This window comes from Prosopis cineraria, unplaced genomic scaffold, assembly GCF_029017545.1.
Source record: "Prosopis cineraria cultivar Desert tree isolate PC_DT_omini unplaced genomic scaffold, ASM2901754v1 PC5, whole genome shotgun sequence".
NCBI classification, from domain to species: Eukaryota; Viridiplantae; Streptophyta; class Magnoliopsida; order Fabales; family Fabaceae; genus Prosopis; species Prosopis cineraria.
In genome coordinates this window covers 36,315,856-36,342,749 of record NW_026555336.1, presented here as the reverse complement: position 1 = coordinate 36,342,749, position 26,894 = coordinate 36,315,856, and the positions used below count along the sequence as shown (strand labels likewise).

At 35.0% G+C, this 26,894-nt stretch overlaps 1 protein-coding gene across 4 annotated transcripts; it reads left to right on the top strand.

Annotated features, from left to right (window-relative positions):
* The first annotated feature begins 214 nt into the window (after positions 1 to 214).
* LOC129310703 (kinesin-like protein KIN-14B) lies at positions 215 to 24,900 on the top strand. 4 transcript variants are annotated; one of them, XM_054952619.1, is made up of 25 exons: positions 215 to 611; positions 2,300 to 2,423; positions 2,653 to 2,739; positions 4,269 to 4,439; positions 4,520 to 4,626; positions 4,847 to 4,978; positions 5,109 to 5,287; positions 5,889 to 6,050; positions 7,375 to 7,466; positions 8,286 to 8,437; positions 8,924 to 9,097; positions 10,458 to 10,604; positions 11,167 to 11,349; positions 17,919 to 17,990; positions 18,521 to 18,576; positions 18,657 to 18,879; positions 19,352 to 19,543; positions 19,633 to 19,824; positions 20,849 to 21,199; positions 21,788 to 21,886; positions 22,899 to 23,039; positions 23,152 to 23,310; positions 23,748 to 24,097; positions 24,549 to 24,584; positions 24,671 to 24,900. In XM_054952619.1, the coding sequence occupies exons 1-25, from the start codon at positions 390 to 392 to the stop codon at positions 24,678 to 24,680; spliced, it is 3,813 nt and encodes a 1,270-aa protein (XP_054808594.1). In that variant the 5' UTR covers positions 215 to 389; the 3' UTR covers positions 24,681 to 24,900. The 4 variants fall into 4 exon arrangements, with proteins under 4 accessions (XP_054808594.1, XP_054808592.1, XP_054808591.1 ...); XM_054952617.1 differs by having other exon boundaries at positions 24,661 to 24,900; XM_054952616.1 differs by lacking the exon at positions 24,671 to 24,900 and having other exon boundaries at positions 23,748 to 24,616.
* Positions 24,901 to 26,894: the final 1,994 nt, after the last annotated feature.

Genomic DNA, 26,894 nt, shown 5'->3' with positions numbered 1-26,894 from the left:
TCATATAAATATTGGATTTGTCAAAGTTATATAAAGTTAATAATTATTAATCCATAGTTAATAGTCAATAGTTAATAATTAATTTAATAACTTCAATGATTCAAATATATAAAGTTATATTTTCTAATATCAGTTTTTACTTTTAAATTAAATTAAATTAAAGTATATATAAAAAAATTGTCAAACATTTATGGCGCAAAAAGGTTGAGGACATCACCAGTCTAGTCCAGGGATAACAATAATGACAAAAATAAAGCTCTCGAATTGAGAGTGTTCTTTTCCTTCGCTATTTGAATTTGTTTGATTTGATATTCTAGCTTGCACGCTCGAGTTTCAAATTCTAGAGGAAATCCGAGCAGAGACTGGGGGCTTTGCAGCCTTAAAAAAAAATGGCGGAACAAAAGAACAAATGGAACTGGGAGGTGAGTGGGTTCGACCCATGGAAGTCTCCGACTTCGTCTTCCTCGTCTTCATTTGAGCATCACGATCAAAAGCCCACTGCACCATTGGTAAGGAGGTATTCCATCTCGGCCTCCTCGGTTCTTCCGCATTCAGGGCTGTCCAAACACTCCATGGCCACCAAGCTCCACCAATTGGGGGACAAAGTTAAGGTAATCGGTTTTCATTCCATCTGTGCTGCGTCTCCTTCTCCTTCTCCTTCTCCGTCTTCGTCTTCTTTCTCTTCCAATCTGCTTTTGGTTTTCAGCTTTTTCTTATGAGAGTTTCAGCATCTACTCTATCCTAGTGTTGTTAATGACAATGTATGTATTCTTGAGAAGGGGTGCTTATCAGTAACGTTGACGAAGAGAGCATCGTTTAAGTACATGTCTTAAAATTTCGGAGTCTAACTACTTTTTGGCGAATGTCAGTAGAACGTTGCGGAGTTTGGACCATATACTCTGTACTAGTTTGGGCCTTGAAGTCACTTTTCATTCTGCCCACTATAATGCGGTTAATATTTGGTTCCGCACATGAAACATTTTAAGGAGAAAGTACTGTGCATAATTCTGGGAAGTTGCTGCTTCCAGTTATAGGCTATAATTTTGCTCTTTGGGCAGCAGGATATAGAAGGGTAGAATGTAAGGAAAGGTGTTCACTGCCTCCAATTCGCCCAGAATCCTTATTGCAACTGTTATTGGAGCTTGTGGATTCAGTTTTAGGTTCTATCTTCTATCAGCAAGTGCTTGAAGATATCAGATTCAGCTAACATTTGTTGAGATTCCAGGTTACTGAAAACCAATTGCTTTGACTTTAAGGTGCATGTGACAGCACTAATGAAGCACATATGTACATTTCACCAGCAATTTTGTGTAGGTGCAGCTTATCTTCCATTTGCAAGATCATCTGATGCATGCTGAGGCTTTTTAGAGTCTATTCATAAATGCCATGCTATCCAAAGCTCCATAGGGTTCCTGGTCAAGTTAAGAAATTGAAAGATTTTACTAAATGATCAGCTTGATTAATTTAACATTTGGCGTCCTTTATTCAATTGCTGAACATCAATTAAGGCACAAACTCCCCCTTGTGCTTGATTGAACCTTACTTGATTGCTGGGTGGCCTATTGAGTGTTGTCATGGTTATAATGCTTGATGGGCTGTGTGTGATGATGAGAAGAACACATTGACGGTGGTCTTACAGTTTCAATTAATGAATTTAGATCCAGATGTGTGTGGGTGGCTATTAAAACAATGTAGTCGAGCAGAACGTTAGGAAAATACAACTTATAAGCAAACCAAGTGCTAATTTGGAGATTATGAAGGTGCATTATTGCTTGCCAAGAAGAAATAATCTTTTTACAAAGAGCATGGATTATTGTCATCTATAAAGATTTCCTTTATTGGTCTACTAACTGCCAAATGTTAGAGATAGCAGAAGGGCTCTTTTTCTTATCAAAGTTGTACGTGACAAATATCAGTTAAGTAACTATGTTATTCCATTCATGTAATTGCAGTATAAATTATCGGATCATACAACCAAAAAAAAAAAAACTGCATTGGATTTAAATAGAGCTGTAAATTATCAGAAATCTCTTTTATGGAACTTATCTTTTGTGCTTATGAACTGTGTAAAAGGTGGCCAGAGAATGGAGATATGTGGAAAATCTTCACTCTTTAAATTTCTTCTACATTGTTATAAGCCGACCCCACCTAGTGGGATAAAGGCTTGTTGTTGTTGTATTGTTATAAGCAAGTTTAATTTGAACTTTTTTATGCATGTGGGGTACTAGTGAATCTTTTGTGAATCATTCAATTCTTAATTTAGGCATATGGTAAAGTGACCACTTTATATTTTGCACAGCTTGCTAGAGAAGACTACCTGCAGTTAAAACAAGAGGCGAGTGAACTTCAGGAATATTCAAATGCAAAACTTGACCGCGTTACCCGATATCTTGGTGTTCTTGCGGACAAGACTCGCAAGTTGGGTAAGAAACTAATTTGTCTTGACACATACTATATATGCATTATGACCGTGCAACTATAGGAAATGTAGCAGATTTATGTTCAAGATGCTTTTACTTTCTTACAATTGCACAAATCAAATGTGCCTCTGTTTGCCCATGCTGGTTTTGTAGTTGTTATTATTAGTATAGTTATTTCACTGTTGATTTTCTATTATTCATTTTTTTTTTGTGGCCCATGTATGAATGTTAGATCAAGCTGCCCTTGAAACTGAAGTCAGAATATTGCCAATAATCAATGAGAAGAGGAGGTTGTTCAATGACTTATTGACATTGAAAGGTAATTGTTCTTCATGTATTATTATTTAATATTTAATATTGATTAATGGTTGTTTCTATATCCACTTTTCTTCAGAGATATGTTGTACACATCATATGATATGAGTTTGGATTTATGATAGGGACTAAAGGGGCATAAGTGTATAGTTTGTATTATTGCCTTGCCTGTACTATATTTGGCACTGCCCCATTGCCAATTATTTGTCAACAAGGATGTGGTTAAAAATTAGAAACATCAGATGGACTTTGACATCACAACCATGGAGAAAGAGAATTTACTTTATTTGTCTAAATCTATGTGGTGTCCTGTGTGCCATTACTAAATCTACTGCAAGTTTTATAAACTAATTTCACCTGCCACTTAATGACATTGTTTATTTCTTTTTTTGAACCTCTTACACTTTTAGTTGCAAGGCACCAAATTTTAGGAAAAAATAATGATTTTGTATTTTGTATTTTTTTTGCTTAAAAAGCCATGTCTAAAGCTAGTCTATTACAATAGATGTCGTTAACTCTAATAAAGTAACTAGATGCATGGTATTGAAAACCGGACCGGACCGGCCGGGTCAACCCGGAAACCGGTGAACCGGTCCCCTGTCCGGTCTGGGTTTGCACTTAACCCGGTGAGGGAGTGAACCGGTGTAACCCGGTCAACCCGGGTTCAACCCGGTATAACCCGGATAACCCGGTGGGTTGACTGGGTTAACCGGGTTAATATTTTTTCAGACTTTTACCCCAAAACGACGTCGTTTTTGATTTTTTTTTTCATTTTTAATTTTTCACAGCTCTGAGTTCGGAAAAAAATAACAAAAAAAAGTAAAATTAAAGTCAAAAAATAAAAAATTAGAGATAGAGCATGCTAAGTCCAAAAATATAGTATTTTATTATTGTTAGACTTTTGAGTGGTTGGATTTGGTTGAATGTTTTTATAATTAATGTCTTTTTATTTAAATTGTATTATTTTAATCATGACCGGTTTGCCACCGGTTCAACCCCCGGTTCAACCCTGATTGAACCACTAACCCGTGACCCAGTGCCATGACCGGTTTAATGACCGGTCCGGTTTTACGTACCTTGACTAGATGTACTCCCCTTGCAATGTACAGGATAGATTATAACTGAAAAGTTTTTGGATGATGGTATTTATTTTACTAACATTTAAGCCCTTCTGAAATGTAGAAGAAAGAATTAAAGAGTTGTATGTGACCCAATAAAAAATTTGTGGGTAAAAATCTGAAGAATACAAAAATACATGGAGCCTTAGAGGAGCCACACTGTTCATGACTTATAAATGGTTTAGTTTAGGTAGATTTTATATTGATATTGATAATCTAATTTAATAATTAACAAATTGTTTAAATATTCTTTTATATGCGCTGCAATTATGCTCATCAAGTAGAATTGCTTCATCTGCCTTTGGATCATAGAGTATGTAGAAGTTTAGCCAATTGAATTCATGATCTTTTGACTTTTCAAAGTATATTCTGATAACGTATATCTAGCTGCTAAAACAAGCACTATTGTTTGCAGGAAATATCCGAGTATACTGCCGCACAAGACCATTATTTGAAGATGAAGGTCCCTCAGCTGTTGAATTCCCAGATGAATATACTATTCGTGTAAACACTGGTGATGAATCATTGTCCAACTCCAAGAAAGATTTTGAATTTGATCGTGTTTATGGACCTCATGTTGGACAAGGTAACATAGCGTTTTATATAATTAAATTATGGCAACGGTGTATTATTTTTCATGAATAACCTTTTTTATTTTTTATGTAGTTGAATTGTTTAATGATGTTCAGCCACTGATGCAGTCAGCTTTGGATGGATACAATGTCTCCATATTTGCATACGGACAAACACACTCTGGAAAGACACACACTATGGTTGATTTTTCTTTCTTGAACTTTTTCTGCGTGCATGCGCAGCTAACTACCCCTGCCTTTTAAGAGAAAGATCTGTGTGGGGGTCTTAAATTTAATACTGATTTAATAATTCACATGCATGTCCTATGTGTGGACCTATTTTAATATGTTCTTTTGCTTCTTAATCCAGCAAAATTTGACCTGATGAATTGCTTCTTTGGTGATCATTTGTCTTTCTTAGGAAGGATCAAGCTATGATCGGGGTTTATATGCTCGTTGTTTTGAAGAGTTGTTTGATTTGGCCAATTCAGATTCAACTTCTACTTCTCATTATAAGTTCTCTGTTACGATTTTTGACCTCTATAATGAACAGGTGTATTTATCTTGCCATGTACGATGTACAGCCTTTTGGTTGTTTCTTTGCTTTGATTGCTGGTTTTTGGTTGGTTAGGAACATATGGTTATTAAGTTTCTTACTAGTCTCCTTTAATGTGGCTGTGCAGACAAGGGATCTACTTCTGGAGTCGGGGAAAAGCATGCCCAAACTCTCTTTAGGATCACCGGAATATTTTGTGGAACTGGTGCAAGAAAAAGTTGAAAATCCTATTGACTTTTCTAGGGTTTTGAAAAATGCATTTCTGATCCGAGGAAATGATTTATCGAAGATTAATGTCTCTCATTTGTATGGTCTAAATTCCATGTTCACATTATGCATATATTCTGCTGTAATGTTTTTCTTTTTGCTGTTTTCCACTGTATGATAAACTTATAGCACACTTTCACCCTAAAACAAGGGCCTGTTTGTTCTCTCCTTGGCAAGTCTGTTACTGTCTAATAATGCCACTCTCAGTGACAAATCTTTCATGAATTTGGTGTACTGCTCCTTAATTTCTTGACTATGGTTAGCTTAAAATGGCCAGTGAGATTAACACACAAATGACTGAAGTTGTTACTTGGCTTTAGGATGTAATCTATCATGCTAGAGGGAATTTTGGAAATTTTGAACTGTATGACTCAAAATATTGATAGGAAGCACGAAAAAAACATTGGTAATGAATGTTATGTGGTTATAAAGATTAAATAAAGTCTGAATTTTCACTAGTTTTTGTTAACATTTTTTCATAGTTATCACTGATTTATTCTGTAAAAGAGATGACTTGTGACAAGTCATGGTAATTAATTGTGAAGTTGATTTCTGGATGCATCTATTTTATGTAACTAAACTTTCTGAGTGAGTACTTTCACTAATTCAGCTCTGTGGATTTCATGTGTCGTCTTGCTAGGATTGTCACAATACACATATTTTATGACAATTTGATCACTTGTGAAAGCTCATATAGCAAACTTTCTCTGGTTGACTTGGCTGGAAGTGAAGGACTAATAACAGAAGATGATAGTGGGGAGCGTGTGACAGATTTGCTGCATGTTATGAAGTCACTGTCAGCGTATGTCAATATCATTAGTTTTCTCTTCTTCATCAGCAAATATATCCTTTCTTTGCTTGAAGGTCAAGCAGGTGTATGTCCGGTTTGCTCGCGTGACTAGGTGTCATTGCACTCAAGTATTCTTCTTCTAGTATTTTTAACATGCCTTGTCAGAATTCATTTCCTGGTGTGCATGTTACTAGGCTCTTAATGTCTTCGTCTCTTCAATTATACTTGGAGATTAGATTAGAACTATAGATAGTTGGTGTTGGTCTCCTGTAACCTGTTTCAGGCTTGTCTTTCCATTATCCTTGTTAGGCAAATTATACTTCGTATCCACAAAACTGAAATGTAATTAGGCAACCAGTCTCTTAATGTCTTTCATTCTACTTGGAGATCAGGACTCTTTGGTGTTGGTCTCCTGTAACCTGTGTCAGGCTTGTCTTTCCCTTGTAATTGTTAGGCAAAGTATACTTAGTGTGTGTTTTGTTTTCAGTTTGCCAAAAGTCCATTTGTTGAAAGTCAGTTTAGTAAAGTTAGTTGTTGCAACGAAATTTGTGTTTGGATATTTTTTTTCAAAAATTAGTTTGGTAAACTGAAAGTTGTTTGGATTATGATATTAAAATGTGCTTTTGAATGTACAACTATCAAAAAGGATATTGATTTATGATGATTTGTAATTTTTACTATATGTAATATTTTTGAAATACTTAAAAAATGTGATAAAGATTTTAAATAACATAAAATTTGATCTGTAATACTAAAAACTTGATATCTAATTATTTGTACTTTTTTAATTTGTAATTTTAAAAAATGTTATAAAGATTTGTAATTTTTATCATACATTAATGTTAAAATTAACATGATTAATTATTCAATTTATAATGTTAAAAACTTAATATCTAATTATTAATATTTAAATGATAATTATATTTGTAATGAATTAACTATTTTTTAAATAATAGAATAAACAATTAAACTTGGTAGTATAGTCAAATAACATCCCACTTTTCAAAAGTTTTATTATTTTAAGTTGGCCAAAAGCACATTCAACCAAATCTGGAAAGGACTTTTTAAATGTACTTCTTAAAAAAGATTGGGAACCAAACAAATCTGGATTCAAAATCCATTTCAGAAGTCCTTTTGGTAAACTGAATTGAAAACCAAACAGACCCTTAGTATTTACAAAACTGAAATGCAATCCTCTGTCACTCCCCCCCTCCTTTGCTCATTTTGCTGTTAAATTTATAGAATTCCCTTTTCCATTCATATTGAACCGCTTGAAAAGTTAAGTGAGAATAAAGTGGAAATCTTTTTAACTATCTTTGCTGCATATTTTTTGCAGGTTGGGGGATGTTTTGTGCTCTTTGACCTCAAAGAGGGATATTGTTCCTTATGAGAATTCAGTGCTGACAAAACTGCTTGCTGATTCAATTGGTAAAGATTTTTCCTTCTCCCATTCTGTTTATGAACTTGTGGTCGCATCTATTTGGTCTTAATAGACAATAGTCATTAGAATATTTTCTTGACGTAAAAGTAGCAGAAAACTTTCTCTGCCTGTGAAGGCGTTCATAAGCTGTTAATTGCCAGTCAATTCTTAGATGCCTGCCACTTGAGGTTTTTAGTTCACAATGTTGTCAGACTTTAAGCTATTATGGAAATGCATGTGGCAACTGCATTTTTCATTTGTTCTGATGCCTTTGTATAATGTTTGTTGAATTATTGAACTATTACTTTTAATTCAAATTCAATGCTCTATAAGCATTTTTTTCTTATGAGGACTCTTGTACTTCTTAAATTTCAATTTAAGACTGAGTCCCGTGTGAAAGAATTTATAGTTTCTTACTGCTCAAGAGAGATCATTGCTTTAACCACTCATCCTCTGGCAAAAGAGAACATTTTTACAAGGGAGAAGGATGTTGGTAGGCAGAGGACAAGATATCCTTTAGAAAAATTAGAAGGAAACCAACGAATAGACACGCATAGCATTTAAAAGTTGAGCCAAATGTCCCAAAAGCTTAACCTTTTGACAGTTGATGCTAAATATTTTAGCTACTGTTTTTAAATATAGGTGGTCTCTTTTGGATGAGATTACTCATTCTCTAAATACCTTAGTAGTGAAATGGAATTTGCTTCTATCCATAATTTGAAGACACCTTTTTTGGGCCCCATTTTGGTGTTCGTAAAGTGAACTTCTCACATCTTGAAGGTTTAACAATTATGAATGTTTTGCACACATGGTGTTCTTTTTTGTAGGTGGGAGTTCCAAAACTCTGATGATAGTAAATGTCTGTCCAAATGTTAAAAATTTGTCGGAGACATTATCATCTCTCAATTTCTCGGCCAGAGCTCGAAATTCTGTTTTAAGCCTAGGAAATCGAGATACAATTAAGAAGTGGAGAGATGTTGTAAGTTCTCCCTCAACCTGCTTCCTTCCGAGCAAATGATTCTGTGTTCTACTTTTGTGCCATCTTTGATCTGTTTTACTTTCATCACTTTGGATTTTGTCAAAAGCAGAATAACATACTCTTTGTGTCAAAATAATTGTCTCTTTGAAATTATGCACACAGATTGAGAAATTTATTAGACAGCCTAGATTATGGTAATGTCTGATAGCATTTGACTAAAATATCCTTAATTTTCTATGTTGTATTTGACTCTTTCTCCATTGACTTATTAATGAAGGATAAAATGGTACGAAAATAGTTAACGTTGTTGGAATTTTAAAAAGACAATAATTTTGAAATGAAAAACTCCACATGAGCAATCATTTTGAAAGAGGAAGTAATAACTTACTAAAAATTGCCTCTTAGCAATGATATGGGCAAATAATTGTGATTTGGCATCTACCCAGCCTTGCTACTTAATTTCATTGTTTTTAATGGTTCTTGTAGGCAAATGATGCGCGGAAGGAGTTGCATGAGAAGGAAAATGAAGTCCAAGATCTGAAACAAGAGGTTTTAGGACTCAAGCAAGCACTGAAAGAAGCAAATGATCAGTGTGTCCTACTCTTCAATGAAGTACAGAAGGCTTGGAAAGTTTCTTCTGCCTTGCAGACAGATTTAAAGGTCTTGTAATTTGATGGAGTTTGGCATGATTTTTCAATTTTTAGCAACAGGTTACTTTTAGTGGTTTGATGATTAAATTTTCTGGTCATGGATTGCACTGATAATGTTAATTCCCTTAGTAGTATGTGTTTTTTCTTGCTGCAAAATATCAGAACAATTATGCAATACCACCTGGTTTCATGAATGATTAATCACACAATGGATCAAGTGCTACTTGTGGCATTTTCTGATATAATTTGTCAGAAGTTGGGTGTTCCGGTTCAACTTTTTTGCATTGGAACATGGATTAGAAAGCATAATAAGTCCAACTATATGACTTCCCTATTGAGGTGGCGCGAGTAAAGAGAGGGGAAAGCTTTCACATTAAATAGCATTAGAGAAGAAGTATAAAAGTCTAAAGCACCCATATATAGTTCTGCTTAAAAGTTCAAGATTTGTTGTCATGTCAAACTCACTTATGCACTTCCTCTTAAAAGTTCAATTAAAAAAAGACTCAATAGTTTTCTTTGGTGTTTGAGGCTTTTCTGAGCCTTAATAGTGGTATTAGAGCTGATGGTTTGATTGAGACAAGTATGTTGACATTAGCTCAAGTGGGTTGAAGCCAGCTTTTGCACCCATTTGGAGGGCTTAGTAGTTAGGTGCTGTCATGTTGAGGAGGTGGGCTCTTATGAGTGGATTGCCATTGAAAGAAGAGAAAAAGAAGAGCATGTATGTGTGATTATATGATTGGCTTGCAATTGAGGAAAAGATTGTTGGGGTCAAGTGTGAGTATAGAGTAAGAAAAAAGTTTCACAATTGATATAATTGAATTGAAGAAGTATATAAGTAGACAGGGTTCATATATCTTTTGCCTTGTGGCTTTTGGTTGAAAGGTGGCTTTGAATTTATTTGTATACTTCTCAAACTTTAATGAGGAAAAGGACTCAATGGATCGCCCTGGTGTTTGAAGCTCTCCCAAGCATTAAAATGTCCTTTGGTCCTTTCATTGGCATGATAGAATACCGAATTTGCTGTATTTTCTTGCTATTTCTAAGTGTTCCGCATTGTGAAGAGCAGAGCTGTGTTAAGTGATGTTCCTCTAAATGATGAGGAATAAAGGATACATATTTGACTTTTTCTTTTGCATATCTTTATTTGGTAGCTATTCTTGCACTTTTTCCCCCAATCTTCTTTATCATTTGAAAGGATTGATATTTTATTTACATTGTTCTGGGAGATTTGGATATTGTGTTCTGCAAGATCCGACAATTTCTGTTCTGTCTTAGCATTCTGTTGATGGCTGGTTGGTAACTCTGGACACAGTATTTCTGCTTAGGTGAGGCTTGTCAGTAATCTATATTCCTGCTCTTGTTTGCTGCAGGCAGAGCATATTATGTTAGCAGATAAGCATAAGATAGAAAAGGAACAAAATGCTGAGCTTAGAAATCAAGTGGCTCAACTGCGTCAGTCAGAGCAAGAACAAAAATTGCATATACAGCATCAAGATTCAACCATCCAAAGTTTACAGGTCTGTTGCATTTTTTCGTTGTTTGATACAATATTAGTTTAGAAGCATTTGAATTTCGAATCTTCCAGTTCAGTTTCTGCTGTTTTCTGATGAGCGCGTCTGTTTTCTGATGTAAAGTTGAAACTGTAAGTTGGATGATGACTCAGATACCAAGTACAGATAGAGAAACAGCAAAAATCAAAGTTCTAGTTGTTGTTATGATTTGCTCTGTATAATGATTTTTTTTTTTAAATTTACATGGAGATCAATTTTTATTAAGGGGCAGGGTTTTCATTTCTGGTTATATTGGACTTGAGATCAAATACTCATCATTACGTTTGCTGTGGTATTTCTTACACACAACTGAAGGATAATTGTTTCTTGCACAAGTTGAAGTATCTGACATTCTTTTTACTTATTTTTCTCATCACTTAGAAGTTTCAACATGATCATTTGTTTTCTTTGCTGGGTTATTTTTGAATTTGGTTTCAATGAATTGAATTGAGACTTATAGAAAGGGTGTACCAGATGATCAATTTATTTTTATGTGCTTGGCAGCTTATCTAAGTCCTCAATGTTACAGGCTAAAATTGGGACTTTGGAAACACAACTCAATGAAACTATTAAATCCAACGGACCTAGTTCAACAATTGACTCTGAGCCAAATTCTGGAGTTCTATCTAATTCTAGAGGGGATAAGATGGATTCTTCTGCAGTGACCAAGAAACTTGAAGAGGAACTCAAGAAACGAGATGCTCTGATTGAGGTCTGCTATAACTTGTGATTTAATGCCTGATTGTTGCTGTACTGGTCTGCCCAATTGTTGCCTATTATGGTTATTGCATTTGACTTGGTTGGTTTTCATTTTGTCTTTTGTAGCTAAGTAAAACTATAACATGCATTAATGGAAAGCCACTAGGAGTTGGCTAGTATCACTAAAGCTTTTAGGCAGTGTTGAAGGAGATTGATAGAGCTGAAGAATTAGAACAGATTTATATATCATTTCCTAGGGCCTATAGCATAATCTATGAGAAGGGAAATGGTGTAGGAAAGAGACTAAAGAATTATCTTCCAGGAGATAAGGGAATTACCCAAAGGTTCCTGGCTGTAGGGGAAAAAGTGGTGTGTGAATAGGGATTAGGTGCAGCTAGGAGCATGTTCATCCTTTTGTAACTTTTTGGATCTTTAAATGAGGAGAGCTCTGGCCTCTCAAATGCCAGGTTTGGGTTGGAGGAAGATCATCTTTCTTCATCATTTGTTTGTGTGTAGCTTATGTTTGGGTTGCTGTTCTAGGTGTATTCTGTGTTGTTCTTGTACTTTGTAACTGTAGTTCAAGTGTATGAGTGTGACTATGTGAGATGAGATTGGCTTGAATCATTATTTTCCCTGCAATTCAACTTTATTATCCAGCTGTAGTGTATTGAGTCCCCATTTGCACTGTATTTTCTGTTTTTTGTGCTTGTTTATACCTTATTAGATTAAAGGGTTCCATCATTGATGGAGAATTTGTAGTATGGGATACCAAATCCCATATTGAGTAGTATGGGTTGCTTAATAGGGTATTTAAGCGGGTTGGTTCTCCCACTTCAATAGCTAGTTTTTGGGATAGAAATTCCTATACTTCACCATTTGGACCTTGACAACCCTGACCTAGAAATTGAGACCTATAACACTACTATCCTACCTGGAAACATGAGTGATGTGCCAAACTCTAATCCTAAAGAGAAGGAGAAGTCTAAGACGGGGAGATACCTGATTTGCACAGACCTATACACGAAGAAACAAGACAGGTAAAGAGACCCTTACTCTAAGCATTGATCAAGAGTCGGAACCGTATGTAGGTCCAAACAAAGATAGTGATGTTATTGTGGAAGAACCAAGGTGTGACGATAATCTTGATTTACCTATAGCAGTGAGAAAGAACCCAAGAGCCTGTACAAGGCATCCTATCAAGAATTTTGTATCCTATCAGGCATTGTCTGTTGAATTTTGTGGATTTATTTCTCACTTAGATAATGTCATAGTACCAAAGAATGTTGAAGAAGCCTTGGCTATACTTGAATGGAGATGAGCTGTAATGGGGGCATTGACAGAGAATGACGCTTGGGACGTTGTAGAGTTACCTCCAGGTAAAAAAGCAGTTGGATGTAAATGGGTTTTAACCCTTAAATATAATGCTAATGGAAGTCTAAACAAACATAAGGGAAGACTTGTTGCTCAGGGTTTTTCTCAAGTTTATGGTATAAACTATATTGAGACATTTGCACTAGTAGCCAAGTTAAATATTGTTAGAATAATTTTTTCACTTGCTGCCAACCTTGATTGGCCATTACTTCAATTAGATGTGAAGAATGCGTTCCTAAATGGTGTGTTGAAAAAAGAAGTATATATGAAGTTACCTCCTGGGTTCCCAGGGAAGAAACCAAATCAAGTATGCAAATTGAAGAAGTCCTTATATGGGCTAAAACAATCTCCAAGGGCTTGATTTGAAAGACTTACACAAGTATTAAAAAAGGCAAGGTTCACACAAGGTCAAAGCAATCACATGATGTTCTTCAAACATCGAGGTACCAAAACTATTGTACTATTGGTTTACGTGGATGACATGGTTCTTATTGGTGATGATTCTGAAGAGATCAAAAATCTTAAAAAAGCACTAGCCCGAGAATTCCAGATAAAAGATCTTGGAGAAATGAAGTATTTTCTAGGTATGGAGGTGGCAAGATCCAAGAAGGGAATTTCTATTTCCTAGATAAAGTGCTAGATCTCTTAAAGGAGACAAATATGGTGGGATGCAGACTTAGTGATACTCCTATTTGGATTGACAAGATAAGCAATGAAGAAGATCTTGGCAAATCTGTTGATATGGGGAGATACCAATATATGGTGGGAAAATTGATTTACTTGTCACATACTAGGCTAGATATTGCCTTTGCAATTGGAATAGTGAGTCAACACTCACGCAACCCCAAACAGAAACACATGAATGAGGTCTACAGGATCCTTAGGTATTTGAAAGGTACTCCTGGAAAAGGTTTTATGGCTTAAGAAATCTGAGAAATAGAATGTAGAAATTTTCACAGATGCAAATTGGGTAGGTGATCAGGAGGATAGAAAGTCTACATTTGGATACTGCATGTTATTTGGGGAAACCTGGTTACTTGGATAAGCAAGAAGCAGAGTGTAGTTGCTCGTAGTAGTGGAGAAGTAGAATTTCGAGCTATTGCTTTGGGAATTTGTGAAGGTGTATGGATCAAAAGAGTTCTTGAGGAACTAAGAAAAAATGTCAACTTGCCTATTACTCTATACTCTAATAGCATGGCAGCAATTAGTATCTCACATACTCCAGTCCAACATGATAGGACTAAACATGTTGAGATAGACAGACACTTTATCAAAGAGAAGATTGATAGTGGCATCACCAAGATGAGGCACATACCAACAAGGGAGCAAACGGCTGATGTCCTCACCAAAGGATTGACTAGAGATAAGTTCAATTATTTTATTAGCAAGTTGGACATGATTAATATCCATGTTCCAACTTGAGGGGGAGTATGAAAATATATAAATCATATTTATTGTAAATATTTGCTGTTATTAGGATTTATACGATAGGATTATAGTGTATCAGATATATTAGGGATTTATTCTGTTTTTATTTCTTTCCTCTGTAAATCCCTGGAATCTCAGCCCAGATAGTGGCTATCCTCGTGTATATAGTCTATCGACTTGCTGGAATGAAATATAATTCAGTTCTGCAATTTGTTCTTCAATTTCTCATCCCACTTAGGTACCCATCATTTGGTATCAGAGCAGTACAACCCTGGAGGGAGATAATAATGGCTTTGGCTGAACATACGATATTGATGATGAAGGAGTTGCTAGAGAAATGTAATAGGCATCTAGATAGCATGACAAACACCTTAAAAGTTTGGGAAGAAAAAAGAAGAATGAAGGAAGAGTTAAGAAAATAGAACGGAGAGAAGATGCACAACAAAGCAAAGAAATCAGGGCAAAAATAGAAGAGAAGGACATTGGACCAGAGAAAAAAGAAGACGAGAAGAAACCAATAAAGCCGGAAATAGGGGGAGGAATGCAGCCAAGAGAGCATGGAATCAAAGATGGTTTCAAGGCAAGTGATTTTTTAAGTGTAGAAGAGAAGGACGGAATGACGGAGATGGAAGCAAAGAAAGGGTTTGAGGCTAAATAACAATTAAAATTGTGACCTTTTTTAGAAGAGGAGGAGCTTTAAGAAGTTTTCAGTAACTATCCAAAAGAAGAGATGAGAGCTAAAGCTTTTCAAGTCTTGAAAACTGTCAAAATAGATTCAAGTAGTCCTACAAGAGTTCAACAAATATATGTTGCTGTAGCTGAAGCAACTAAGGAGATGAAGCAAAGATGTGATGTTGAAAAATATTGGGCAAAATACTGGAGATATGACAAACAACAAAGAAACCGGTTGAATGTAGAGAATGTTAACGGTAATGAGGAGAAGAGGAAGTGGGAACTAGATCGAATTAGGGTTACGTTAATCACTTATTGCAAAAGCCCATTACTTAATGGTGGTAACTCTTTTGGGCCCAATGGTTTATTATTATATAAAAAGAGGATGATCCAGCCTCATACAACATTCATTCACATTTGAAAAGTAGGTAATGGGCTTAAGCGTTAAAGTGGAAAAAAGAAACCTAATCCTTTAGAAGCTAGGATTGCAACGTTGCGTTTTGCATTAGAGAAAAGGCTTTCACTTTATAATGAAGCTTTGTGCCAAACACTTATTATTGGTCACAATCTAAACACTCAAGACAAAAAAGGAGCAGAAATTGTCCTACAAGCATGCAAAAAAGGAGGGAAGCAACACCATTCTAGATGCTCTTTATGCTAGTTGGCATTAAAGGCTATTGTGCATGGCTACAACTGTTACAAAAAGTAATACACTGGATGTGCAAGCTTCACAAATTTCCATAGCTATCAAGAAGGAATATGATATTTGATTAACCCAAAAGGCCAACACAAAGTTGGGCACAAGTGACGATACAAGTATCAGGTATGACTACAATATACAATTTGAGGCTACCATCCTATTTCAATTGTCCGGTGGTTACCAAGCTACACTATTCTTCATGCCATTCTTGTCATCTATGAATGCTATAATTGTTGTTACCTATTATTGGGTTGGAAAGAAAACAACTTTTGGAATTCCACTCACCCATCTTTTGGGTTCTATAGCTGTAGGTTCTTTGAGTACATCATTTTATGAAACAACCAAGTTTTTGCTTGAATTTATTATCTTACAGTAGAAATATAGTCTTCCATTAGACAACGGCACATGCAGGGTTGCAATTTTATCTTTTCACAGTTATCCTAAGGCTTCATTTATCACCATAGATTGGATCATTCATAAAATCCTTCAAATGAGGCATTTCAATGTGATTGGGAATATCACTTTGTTATTTGGAAATTTTGTGTTATCCTCTTAGATGCCATGTTCAAGTTATTTTTTGTTGGTAACTAATGAAAACAGATATGCATATAGCAAGATTTCATGTTCCTTTTTGACTATTGAGGTTTGTTGGGCTAGCGAACATGTTACTCCTACCAATTTCATTGTTATAGTGGGGTTACAGATACTTATAATTGTACAAGGGGTAGAGCAATATTTAGATTACTTCAATACTTGGGGTGAGGATTTTCCTAATAATTGGATGCAGTTGCATATATGGCATGGTATGAAGATTATAATTGCCCTGGTTTGCAGAAAAGTTACATAGTTGGCATTAGTTTTCCCTCTTATGGGGTACTTTGAAAAGGATGAAGTTCAATGTGAATATCATCCTACAAGAGAGTAAAATTACAAGATGTGTTCACAAGAGGTTGGGGTCTAGAGATGATTTGAAAAGTTGAAGACCTCAAGTTCTTAGGAACTAGAAATTGGTGTGGAGAATTGAAAATTTGCAAGAGGCCACATAATTCCATTTTCATTGTACACCTTAGGGACAAGGTGAAACTTCAAGGGGATGGTAATGATAGAAATGAAGAATTAGAACATATTTATATATCATTTCCTAGGGCCTACAACATAATCTATGGGAAAGGAAATGGTGTAGGAAAGAGACTAAAGAATTATCTTTCAGTGGATAAGAGAATTACTTAAAGGTTCTTGGTTGTAGGGGAAAAAGTGGTGTATGAATAGGGATGGGTACAGCTAAGAGTATGTTCAGCCATGTGTAACTTTTTGGGCCTTTAAATGTTTTCCTTTGCCTAGAGAGAAGGATGTGGAGTATTTTGAAAATTGTGAGCAGTGAGGAGAGCTTTGGCCTCTCGAATGCCAAATTGAGGGTGGAGGAAGATTTATTTTTTCATCATTTGTTCATGTGTAGCTTATGTTTGTGTTGTTGTACTGGGTGTATTTTGTGTTGTTTCATGTACTTTGTAGTTTCAGCTCCTTATTTTGCTTGTAATTCAACTCCTTTATTCTGTTTAGTCCCATTTGTTGTGTATTTTTTGTATTTTTGCTTGTTTTAAGTTTATTTGGGTAGAGGGTTCTGTCATTTTGTATTAGAGCCTGGTTGTCAGTGGTTCCGGAGAAGGCTACCCATAAAGGGTTCTAACTGGTAGGAGGCCAAGTTAAGTGCCATGGAATGCAGTTGCTGGGACATCGGCTTTCCATGGTGGGGCCAATTGATGGAGATTTTGTAGTATGGGATACCAAGTGTTACATTGAGTAGTATGAGATGTTCAATAAGGTATTTAAGTGAGATGGGAAACTCTACTCCAAAAGCTAGTTGTTGAGATAGGAGAACCAATCCACTTAAATGCCCTATTGAGTATGCTATATTACTCAGTGTGAGACTTGGTATCCCATGCTATCAAGTCTCCATCAGAGATCTAAGGTTCAAACCTTTGATCTGTTATATTACTAAATAAAAAGGCATAACTGTTTATAACACTGAATGTGTTAGCTATACAAGTTATGCATTGAGGAGCATAATCAAGCACATGTTTGCATTTGTGGCTCAAAGAAATATCAAGATACTGAATGAGAGGATGGATTGAGTACGTTATTAGGGGCTGGGGGCTGCGAATAACTGGAACTGCAACCTAGATATCTTAACTTGATATTTCAGTTTTCATCTTCCATTGAACGGAAACTACCTGTTACAAATGTATTTCTCTAACATTCTTTAACTATTAATCTTTTTACAACAACAACAAGCCTTTATCCCACTAGGTGGGGTCAACTATTAATCTTTTTGTTGACAAAAAATCATCAAGTTTTTTGCTTCCTTCAGTTGCATTATATTCTGGCTAGAAGCTTAATTTTCTGTTTTGCAGAGGTTGCATGAAGAAAATGAGAAGTTGTTTGATAGGTTGACTGAGAAAGCATCCCTGGCTGTATCCCCTCAGGTAGACAAATTGCAATTCATAACGGAATAGCAGTATGCATCCCTTATGTCATCTATGTTGTAAATTGAAAGTATAGTTCTTTTGTCAGTTTTTCATGTGACAGTTTTATTTTATTTTATTGTATTTTATTTTTTTTACTCCCATAGTTTGGTCTTCAGTTAGCAGTTTGTGCGACACCTAGTATTTTTGTGTTCTTATGATGGATTGTAATGACAAAGAACCACAACTAATTGGCGCAAAGTTTTTCTCTTTTGTCTGCACATACACTTGTGATCCTGAAGAGTTTCTTATCCATAAATGTGTTCTGTATGTTTGGCAAATATCCAATACATCAATAGCCTTTTGCCGTTGTAATTCCCATTGTTTTTATAATCAGCAACATACGGTGACATACGTTAGCAATTAATGATTGAGCAATGTATCAAACTATGCTATTACAATTAATTTGTAGTGATATCAATATTTCTGTGCTATCCATGTGGTGCTTCTAACTTCTGAGTTCTGAGTCTTAACTGACACTTTATTCTCAGATTTCAAGCCCATCATCTACAGGAACAACTAATGTTCAACCTCAAAATGCAGTGAGGTATGGACTATTTTGCTTGTGGTAGGTTTTCCTGTTTTATTACAAGTGCATGCTATTGACTTTTTTCTGGCTTGAAACAGGAAGGACACCAGTAATACAAGAGCTCGTTCTATGGATGCCCTTCCTTCAATTGTGGCCACAGATAAAAATGATGGCACTGTTGCCCTGGTTAAATCTGGCTCTGTAAAAGTTAAGACCACCCCTGCAGGTGAATATCTTACTGCTGCCTTGAATGACTTTGATCCAGATCAAGATGAAGGCCTTGCTGCCATTTCTGATGGTGCAAACAAGCTTTTGATGCTGGTATGCATTTTGATTGATCTTTGGTTCAACTTGCGGAAAGGTCTTGCCATTAGATTTATCATGAATATTTTTTCCTTCCCATTTTTGTGTTGAAATTATTATTGTGGGTTGCAAGGACTATTGCAGTCAAAACCTAATCACGTTTGTAAAATGCTCAGATTCTTTTACCTCTTCCTCTATGGTATTTGCTTGATGAAGCAATGACTAACATGAAGTAAAAATCTTTTGAAGGTTCAGCTTATAAGTTTGACTTTTGTTTCAGCCTCTTGCAGTGCATCCTAATTCAATTTAATAATTGATGGAAGCTCAATTTATTAGAATGTTCTGATGGTTCTTTGTCAATAATGTTGATTGTTACTCTGCACCTCAAATTCTTAATAGAAGTGCCAAGAGAAATTTAAGCCTTATGCAGCACGATAATCTCCATTTCAGGCTAGATAAGTTTTAGTAACATCCTATGTAATATTTTCAGGTTCTAGCTGCTGTAATCAAAGCTGGTGCCTCCAGAGAGCATGAGATTCTTGCTGAGATTAGGGATGCTGTTTTCTCTTTTATTCGGAAAATGGAACCAAAGCGAGTAATGGACACCATGCTTGTTTCTCGTGTTAGAATCCTGTATATAAGGTCTTTACTTGCTAGATCCCCGGAACTGCAATCCATTAAGGTAAATCAATGTGTTTTTAGTGGTGTTCTATAGAATATAGTGGATGTACTATTTGTCAATTTGCTTAATTTTGCACATTGAATTTGAAGGTCTTGCCTGTTGAGTGCTTTCTTGAAAAGGCTAACAGTGGTCGCAGTAGAAGTTCAAGCCGGGGGAATAGTCCTGGAAGATCCCCTGTGCAATATGTTGATGAGCAGATCCAAGGATTTAAAGTTAATCTAAAGCCAGAGAAGAAATCCAAATTTTCATCTGTTGTATTGAAGATACGTGGAATTGATCAGGTAGCTGCTACTATAATCTATGCTTTCTATGTCTATACTGTACAGACTAACATGAAGAGGAGCTCAATTGAACAGTTAGAAAATTGCTGAGGATTACCATGGTTTATGAAACCAGACCGGAAAAACTGGTTCCTCCACCAGTCCAGTCACCAATGAAAACCAGACTGGAAAAACTGGGAACTGGTTCTTCCAAATTTTATTTTCAAATGTCTTGATGTTGTTCAGGATGTTAGTCCCATGGCCTTACCTCACATTGAATGTAAACTTCTCTGATAGACTGATAGTCATATATGAAACTGAGCAGGTGAGAGGGGATTGCATCCTTATTTTAATAAATTGAATATTTGTTTTAGATGTAATTAAATAATTCATATATATATATATATATTTATATAAATGCTATCAATAAATTAATAATTCTTTACATTATTTATTTAACTATTGATGTTAATATTGCAAACACGCACATATAATAGGGAAAGTTGGGCTGAGAGTAATAGAGCAGCAGTTGATACAGTCGTATATTCTAGAAAACCCGAAAGACATGAGGTGGCTAGGACAGAAAAGGATTTAATGGCTGGTAGCTAGCTCTGACCAGAAACTTTTGGTGAGTGAGCTGGAAGAGAGAAAGAAACTGATAGAGGGGAATAACATGGAGCCTGGATCTGAGGAAGGGGCTTGAGAACATTTTGAAGTGAATTATGGTTATAGAACTAGCCTCTTGAAAGCTAGTGACTTACCTTTAGGGCTATTTTTTCCCTTGTCTTCCATTCTGTAAAGGCTGCTCTTTTTGCCGTAGCCCTCTGTTACGCACATATTGATATATTGGTAGGATGTCTAGCTACCTTGATTGATTAATCAAGAAAATACTGGTTCTATCATCTCACTTTAGTTCTTTTGTTTCTTTTCTTTGTGTTTTAGCATTATCCCGAATTGAAGTTTTGAACTTCAGTTATATGGATTGTTTTTCTTTTCATCTAGTTTTACTTACCTTTTTCTTTTGGTTGGGGGGGGGGATGCACAGGACATCTGGAGACAGCAGGTAACTGGTGGCAAGCTTAGGGAAATTACTGAGGAAGCCAAAAGCTTTGCAATTGGGAACAAGGGTCTTGCTGCACTCTTTGTGCATACTCCAGCTGGTGAGCTGCAGCGGCAAATTAGATCCTGGCTTGCAGAGAACTTCGATTTTTTATCTGTTACTGGAAATGATGCACCAGGGGGGTCAACTGGTCAGTTGGAGCTTCTTTCAACTGCAATTATGGATGGTTGGATGGCAGGACTTGGGGCTGCCATGCCTCCCAATACTGATGCTCTTGGCCAGCTTTTATTTGAATATTCAAAGCGTGTCTATTGTTCTCAACTGCAGCACTTGAAGGTATGTGTCATGTTAAATATCTAAAATGACCCTTCTGAATTAAGATACTATTACTATTTCCTAATATACTTGAAGCAGCCCTGTACTTTATATTGAGAAGCGTGTTGAGAGTTTGAATGCTAATCATCACATCTGGTACATCAGTCTATCAATGATGGACATAACATTCATGCCCAGGACATTACAGTTGGTTTTTCATAGCCTCGCATGAGTCTAAAGTATGCTCCTATTGTATTCTACCGATTGCTTAACCTTTCCTTCCCTCTTTACCTTTCTCCACTTGTAAAACTCTTGATCTGAACCCTGTGAGAGCCAAAATGTTGCCACAGAGAATAATGCAACAATATTTTATCTTTCTCCACACGCTAACCTATTCATTTATTCAAGTTTCTCAATTATCACTATAAAAGCTGTCCTACATTGCCATGGATAAATTGGTGTGGAAATACTTAATTAATAATGAATAAGTAGTCAATGAATTAATTGCATGAGTTTTGTTCAACTGATTTCTTTTTTTATCCACAAACTTCTGACACTCACATTTTAGATTATGTGTCGGATGTGTGTCTTCTGACATTTGGTTATCAGGATATTGCTGGTACCTTGGCAGCTGAAGAGGCTGAGGATGTTGCACAAGTAGCCAAGCTGCGTTCAGCTCTTGAATCTGTCGATCACAAAAGAAGAAAGGTGCTTTATTTTGTTCAACTGTTATAACTTATTTTTGCTTGCAGATTTAATATATTAGTTTCTGTTGCACGTATTAAAATCCCTTGATGAATTGAATTACAGTATTTACCACTGCATTAGTTTATCAGATAACAATTTCACCAAAAAAGGAAAAAAAAAAAAAACGCCCTCAATGAATAAAATTATTTATTATTTGCTATTTATACTTTGTTTCTTACAAACTGCATTGATGATAAGGAATCAGGAATGCTATTGGAAATTTCAACTAATTCACTATTCTCATCTCTTAGTTTTCCATATATAATATATTGTTTTAACATGTATATTGCAACAAACCTCCTTAGTGTGGCCTATGACAAAAAAGTTTTGGCTTGTTTTCTCTTGGAAGGAGGTTGGATTATGAGTATCAAGGGCCGGCTGGGTAATTTGGGTAGCTTTTTCTTCTCTTTTTTCTTTTCTTTTCGTTTCTTTGTGGGTTAAGTACCATTACTTGCCGATATTTTGTCTATCAGGCATTGTAGGCTCTGATACTAGTAGAAATTTAATGTTTGATTTTCCTTTGAACTTATTTATTAGATGAGGGTAGGTAACATTACATTTATACATGACAAAAAGAGATAATGGACCAACACTCCAACTAACTCGTAACTCTAAAGGCAATTTTATTTAGTTACAGAAGGATAACTCTACCTGAAATAAAGCCAAATACTTGAAGTAATCCTCAATGTACAGAAATGTATCTAAAAATAACTAAAAACAAATAATCCTTAGCTGAAATAAAAAAATAAAATTTAAACAAATAAAGTAACTAAAAATAAAATTAAAAACATTTTTAATTTCCAAAAAATCATTTTTTTTTTTTTGCGACCTATGTTCCTTTTATTAACTTGGGCTTGCAAGGTTACTGGAATAAGTAGGTTTTATACTCAACTAAGGAGGACTTGAGACATACTTTCTTCTTAGATGAATGTTCGCTTCTGATGCATTGACATTGTTTACTTCTCATGGTCAGATTTTGCAGCAAATGAGAAGTGATGTAGCTTTGCTGAAATTGGACGATGGAGGCTCACCAATTCAAAGTCCTTCTACAGCAGCTGAAGATGCCCGATTAGCATCCCTCATTGCACTTGACGGCATATTAAAGCAAATCAAGGTTCTTATTTTCTTTTTCAAATTTATCTTCTTGAACCAAACACTGATTAGAAAAGAAAACTACCGTTTATTGTTTAAATAAGAAATGATAATTCCAATAATGATTTGAACAGGATATTACCGGACAGGCTAATGTGAATGTCTTGAGCAGCAGTAAGAAAAGAACAATGCTTGCTTCTCTGGATGAACTAACACAAAGGATGCCTTCGCTTCTTGAAATGGATCATCCATGTGCTCAGAAGCAAATTGCAGATGCTTGCCGCATGATTGAGGTATGTTGTTGGCCAAGAGTAGTGCCGGGCCTAGTCAGTAAATTTGTTGTGTCAATACTGAAGGAATTAGATTGTGCATTTGAATTAGCCTGGCACATATAGTGTCAATCCTTTACTCTTTAACTATTCTCAGAACAAGAAAGCATGCCTGGCAAGGAGCAGGAATAATCTGATTTGATTTGGATGCCTACCCACCTTTAACCTGGCGTTCTTGTGTATATGTTGGTAGCTTTTAAATGATGATTCGTTGTGAAATGAAACCAAATTAGTTGTTTGCACTACTCTTTGGGAATATAGTACCGTGTTTAACCATATCAAAATGTGGTGTAATTATTCCTTGTAATCATAAATTAGTTGACTTATTTTTGTGACATTGCTTGGGTTCCTTGGGGAGCTTATTTATGCCTAATTCTTCTCTTTTCTTGTATATTATCCAGTCCATTCCTGAAGACGGCCGTATTCAGGATTTACCACATGCTCGGAAGGCATCAACGGATCTGGGGTCTGGATTTGAAACTGATGTGGCACAGTGGAACGTTCTTCAATTTAACACGGGCTCTTCCACACCGTTCATAATCAAATGTGGAGCAAACTCAAGCTCAGAACTAGTTATCAAAGCCAATGCGCGAGTTCAAGAACCTACAGGTGGTGAGATTGTAAGGGTTGCCCCTAGACCATCCATTTTGGAAAACAGGAGCTTGGAGGAGATGAAACATGTGTTTGCTGACCTACCAGAGGCTCTGAGCTTGCTTGCCTTAGCAAGGACAGCTGATGGAACTCGAGCAAGGTATTCTAGATTATACAGGACCTTGGCTTTGAAGGTTCCATCGCTGAGGGATTTAGTCAGTGAGCTTGAAAGGGGAGGTGTACTGAAAGATGTGAGAACATAACTTGTGATCAGAGAGTTGCTTATAGATTGTCTCTGGGGCCGACTGGTCAAATCTTACATGATGGGAAAATGATATTTAAGGACCCAATTCTTTGAAAATTTGGGTTGAAGACTTAAAAATTATAATTATTTTTAATGATCAAAGTTGCTATAAAACTTCAAGGGATGTTCTAAGACAATTATCTCAAAATATAGTAGTAGAGTTGATTATTAAAAATAATTGTGATTTTTAAGATTGTTCAATCTAAATTTCCATGACATCTTGGTATCCACGTGTAATTTTCCCTTATGAGAGGGTTGGTTAAGTGGCGTTGGGTCTCATTGTTTCTTGTATTTGCATTATTTCCAGGGGGCAAATCTCTTGGTACAATGTAACGGTTATTCTGTAAGTTATTGTATTCCTGGTAATTATTTCAATATTTTGTTCTTTTTTATTTAAACAAGTCTGAAATTTTTTTTAGTAATTGTCAGGTTCAAATAAGACTTTGATGAAAAGATGGAATACAACATTACAACTCATGTGATAGGTGCCAACCATGTTTGGCTTAGGTCTGGATTATTTTGACAGTTCCATTAATCAATTTATTCAGGGGAAAACGATATTCATAACCCTGGACATGGAATAGACAATTGATGTAATATGAGGATCTGGTTACTGTTTCATCGTCAAAACTTTCAATAAAGTCTTTATTTGATATTAATTTTCATATCAGGTTCAGAATTGTCATCCACATTTATTCAGTATTACTTCCGACATATTTGTGTAGACAAAAAAAAAAGGAAAAATTGGTGAAAAGGATATGATTAGAATATAAGTTATGCCCAAAGATCAAATCAAATTTAAGGACTAAGCCAAATATTTTATTTATAAAGCAATTAGGTCAAATAACCGAAATGCCTCAATACCTTTAGGTTGGATATTTCTTCACTATTTATCACATTGATGGATAGCGTTGGAAATTCACTCTTGTTGACCAGTCCACCTTTCATCATTACTCCTTCTCTTGAAGTTGCCCCTTGCCTTCCTTGCTGTCCGCCTTTGCTCCTTCTTCCACCTTCGTCACTTTTTCTCATATTGTCCATCATTCACATCTGTACTCGTCATTTCATTGTTTGAATGCCAGATCTACTTATGCTCGGCGTTTGAATTCTCTTACTATCGATCGATGCTTCATCGTGCTACAATTGTTGCCCAAAATTGATCCTTTTGATTTGTTGCTGATGCTGATACCTAATACTACTATTTTTTTACATTTAATTCTCATGGAATGCAATTATTTCATGTGGACAGATGTATTATTTTTCATATCTTTCTTTTCAAGTATAACTTCTAATAGCAGTGTAGTTCTATGTATTAATGAACTCAATTTTGTTTTGGAGTGGGGAGTTTTGATAAATAACAATTTTATATATTTTTATCTTTTTAATTTAGACTTTTAAATATTTATTTAAGGACAATTGAGTTTAATTGAATATTATTTTATTTTATTAGCCAATCTTCAATTTTGAGATTTTAACTATTTAAATCTTTGATTTTAAAATATAAATAATATATTTAATATTTTTGCACATTTTTTTATTTAATTTTATTTTATTTATGTAGATTTTCTGGATCTAATTTAAAAGAAATTGAGGAAGATTATTTTGGATAGAAAAATATGAACATGTTTGAAGATTAAGTCAAGAATTAAATATTTAAAATTTTGTTTATTTTTTTTAAGTTCTTTAATGTAATTTTAATTAGGATTATTTAAGGTAGTTTTGCTATTTTCATTAAATTATTAGGTTTTAATTTTATGGAAGAGACGCAGCACATGGGACGCGCAACTTTTTGAATAAAAAGCATGAGAAAAGAAACAGAGTGCGGCAGAAGAATAGAGAAAAGAAGAGGGTTATTCGCTGTTCATCTTCGTCTTTCTTTTAATTTTATTGAGCGATGGCTTCTTTAGTTCTTCTTCCCTTTATTTTTACCTGTTGCCGGTTGGCTTTTAATTATTTGGAGAAGCAATTTTTTCGGTGTGATTAATTATAAATCATGATTTTAAATTATAATCATAGTCTCCAATATTTAAAAAAGATTTTATTTTAGCTTTATTTCAATTTGTTCTTCTTCTTCCTACTTTTAAATTTTATACTTTAATTGTTATTGCTAATTAAAGTAATTTTATTGCATAATTTATGGGTTATAAATTTTATCTGAGGTTTTACTTGCTATAATCAATTGATATAGTAACATAAGAGTGGTTTGACCTGATTTTAGTGATTATTTATGATTTGTTTCTACTCTAGTTAACTACAACAGTTGTTAGATTGTAGGTAAAGTGAGATCTTAATTAATCCATAACTTAATTTTTTATTTAATTCTTGAACAATAATTTGAGAAATATCTAATAGAACTAGAATAATAAAATTAAATAAAATTAATTTATTTTGTGGATGAGGAAAATTAAGTTTAGGTGATTGGGTTGTGATTGATTGCGTTGCATGTGCTTGGTAATTTTCTCAATTGAATTTTATTTATTTATTTAATTTTAATTTAGCTTTTTTAAATTAATTTCTTCATAAAAAAATACCCCATTATTTACCTTTTCATAATCCTAATTTAAATAATTAATCAATTGACTTTTAGAGAGACGACTTAGGTTACGTTTTACTGTAAAATCTAATTTTTTATTAATTTTGGTGCTATTTGACA

Excerpts from the sequence above, each read along its gene's own strand:
- LOC129310703 (XM_054952616.1), top strand. The coding sequence starts at position 390 with ATGGCGGAACAAAAGAACAAATGGAACTGGGAGGTGAGTGGGTTCGAC. Across the intron at positions 4,979-5,108 it reads TTGACCTCTATAATGAACAG|ACAAGGGATCTACTTCTGGA; the intron begins GTGTATTTATCT and ends GTGGCTGTGCAG. Across the intron at positions 7,467-8,285 it reads ACTGCTTGCTGATTCAATTG|GTGGGAGTTCCAAAACTCTG; the intron begins GTAAAGATTTTT and ends TCTTTTTTGTAG.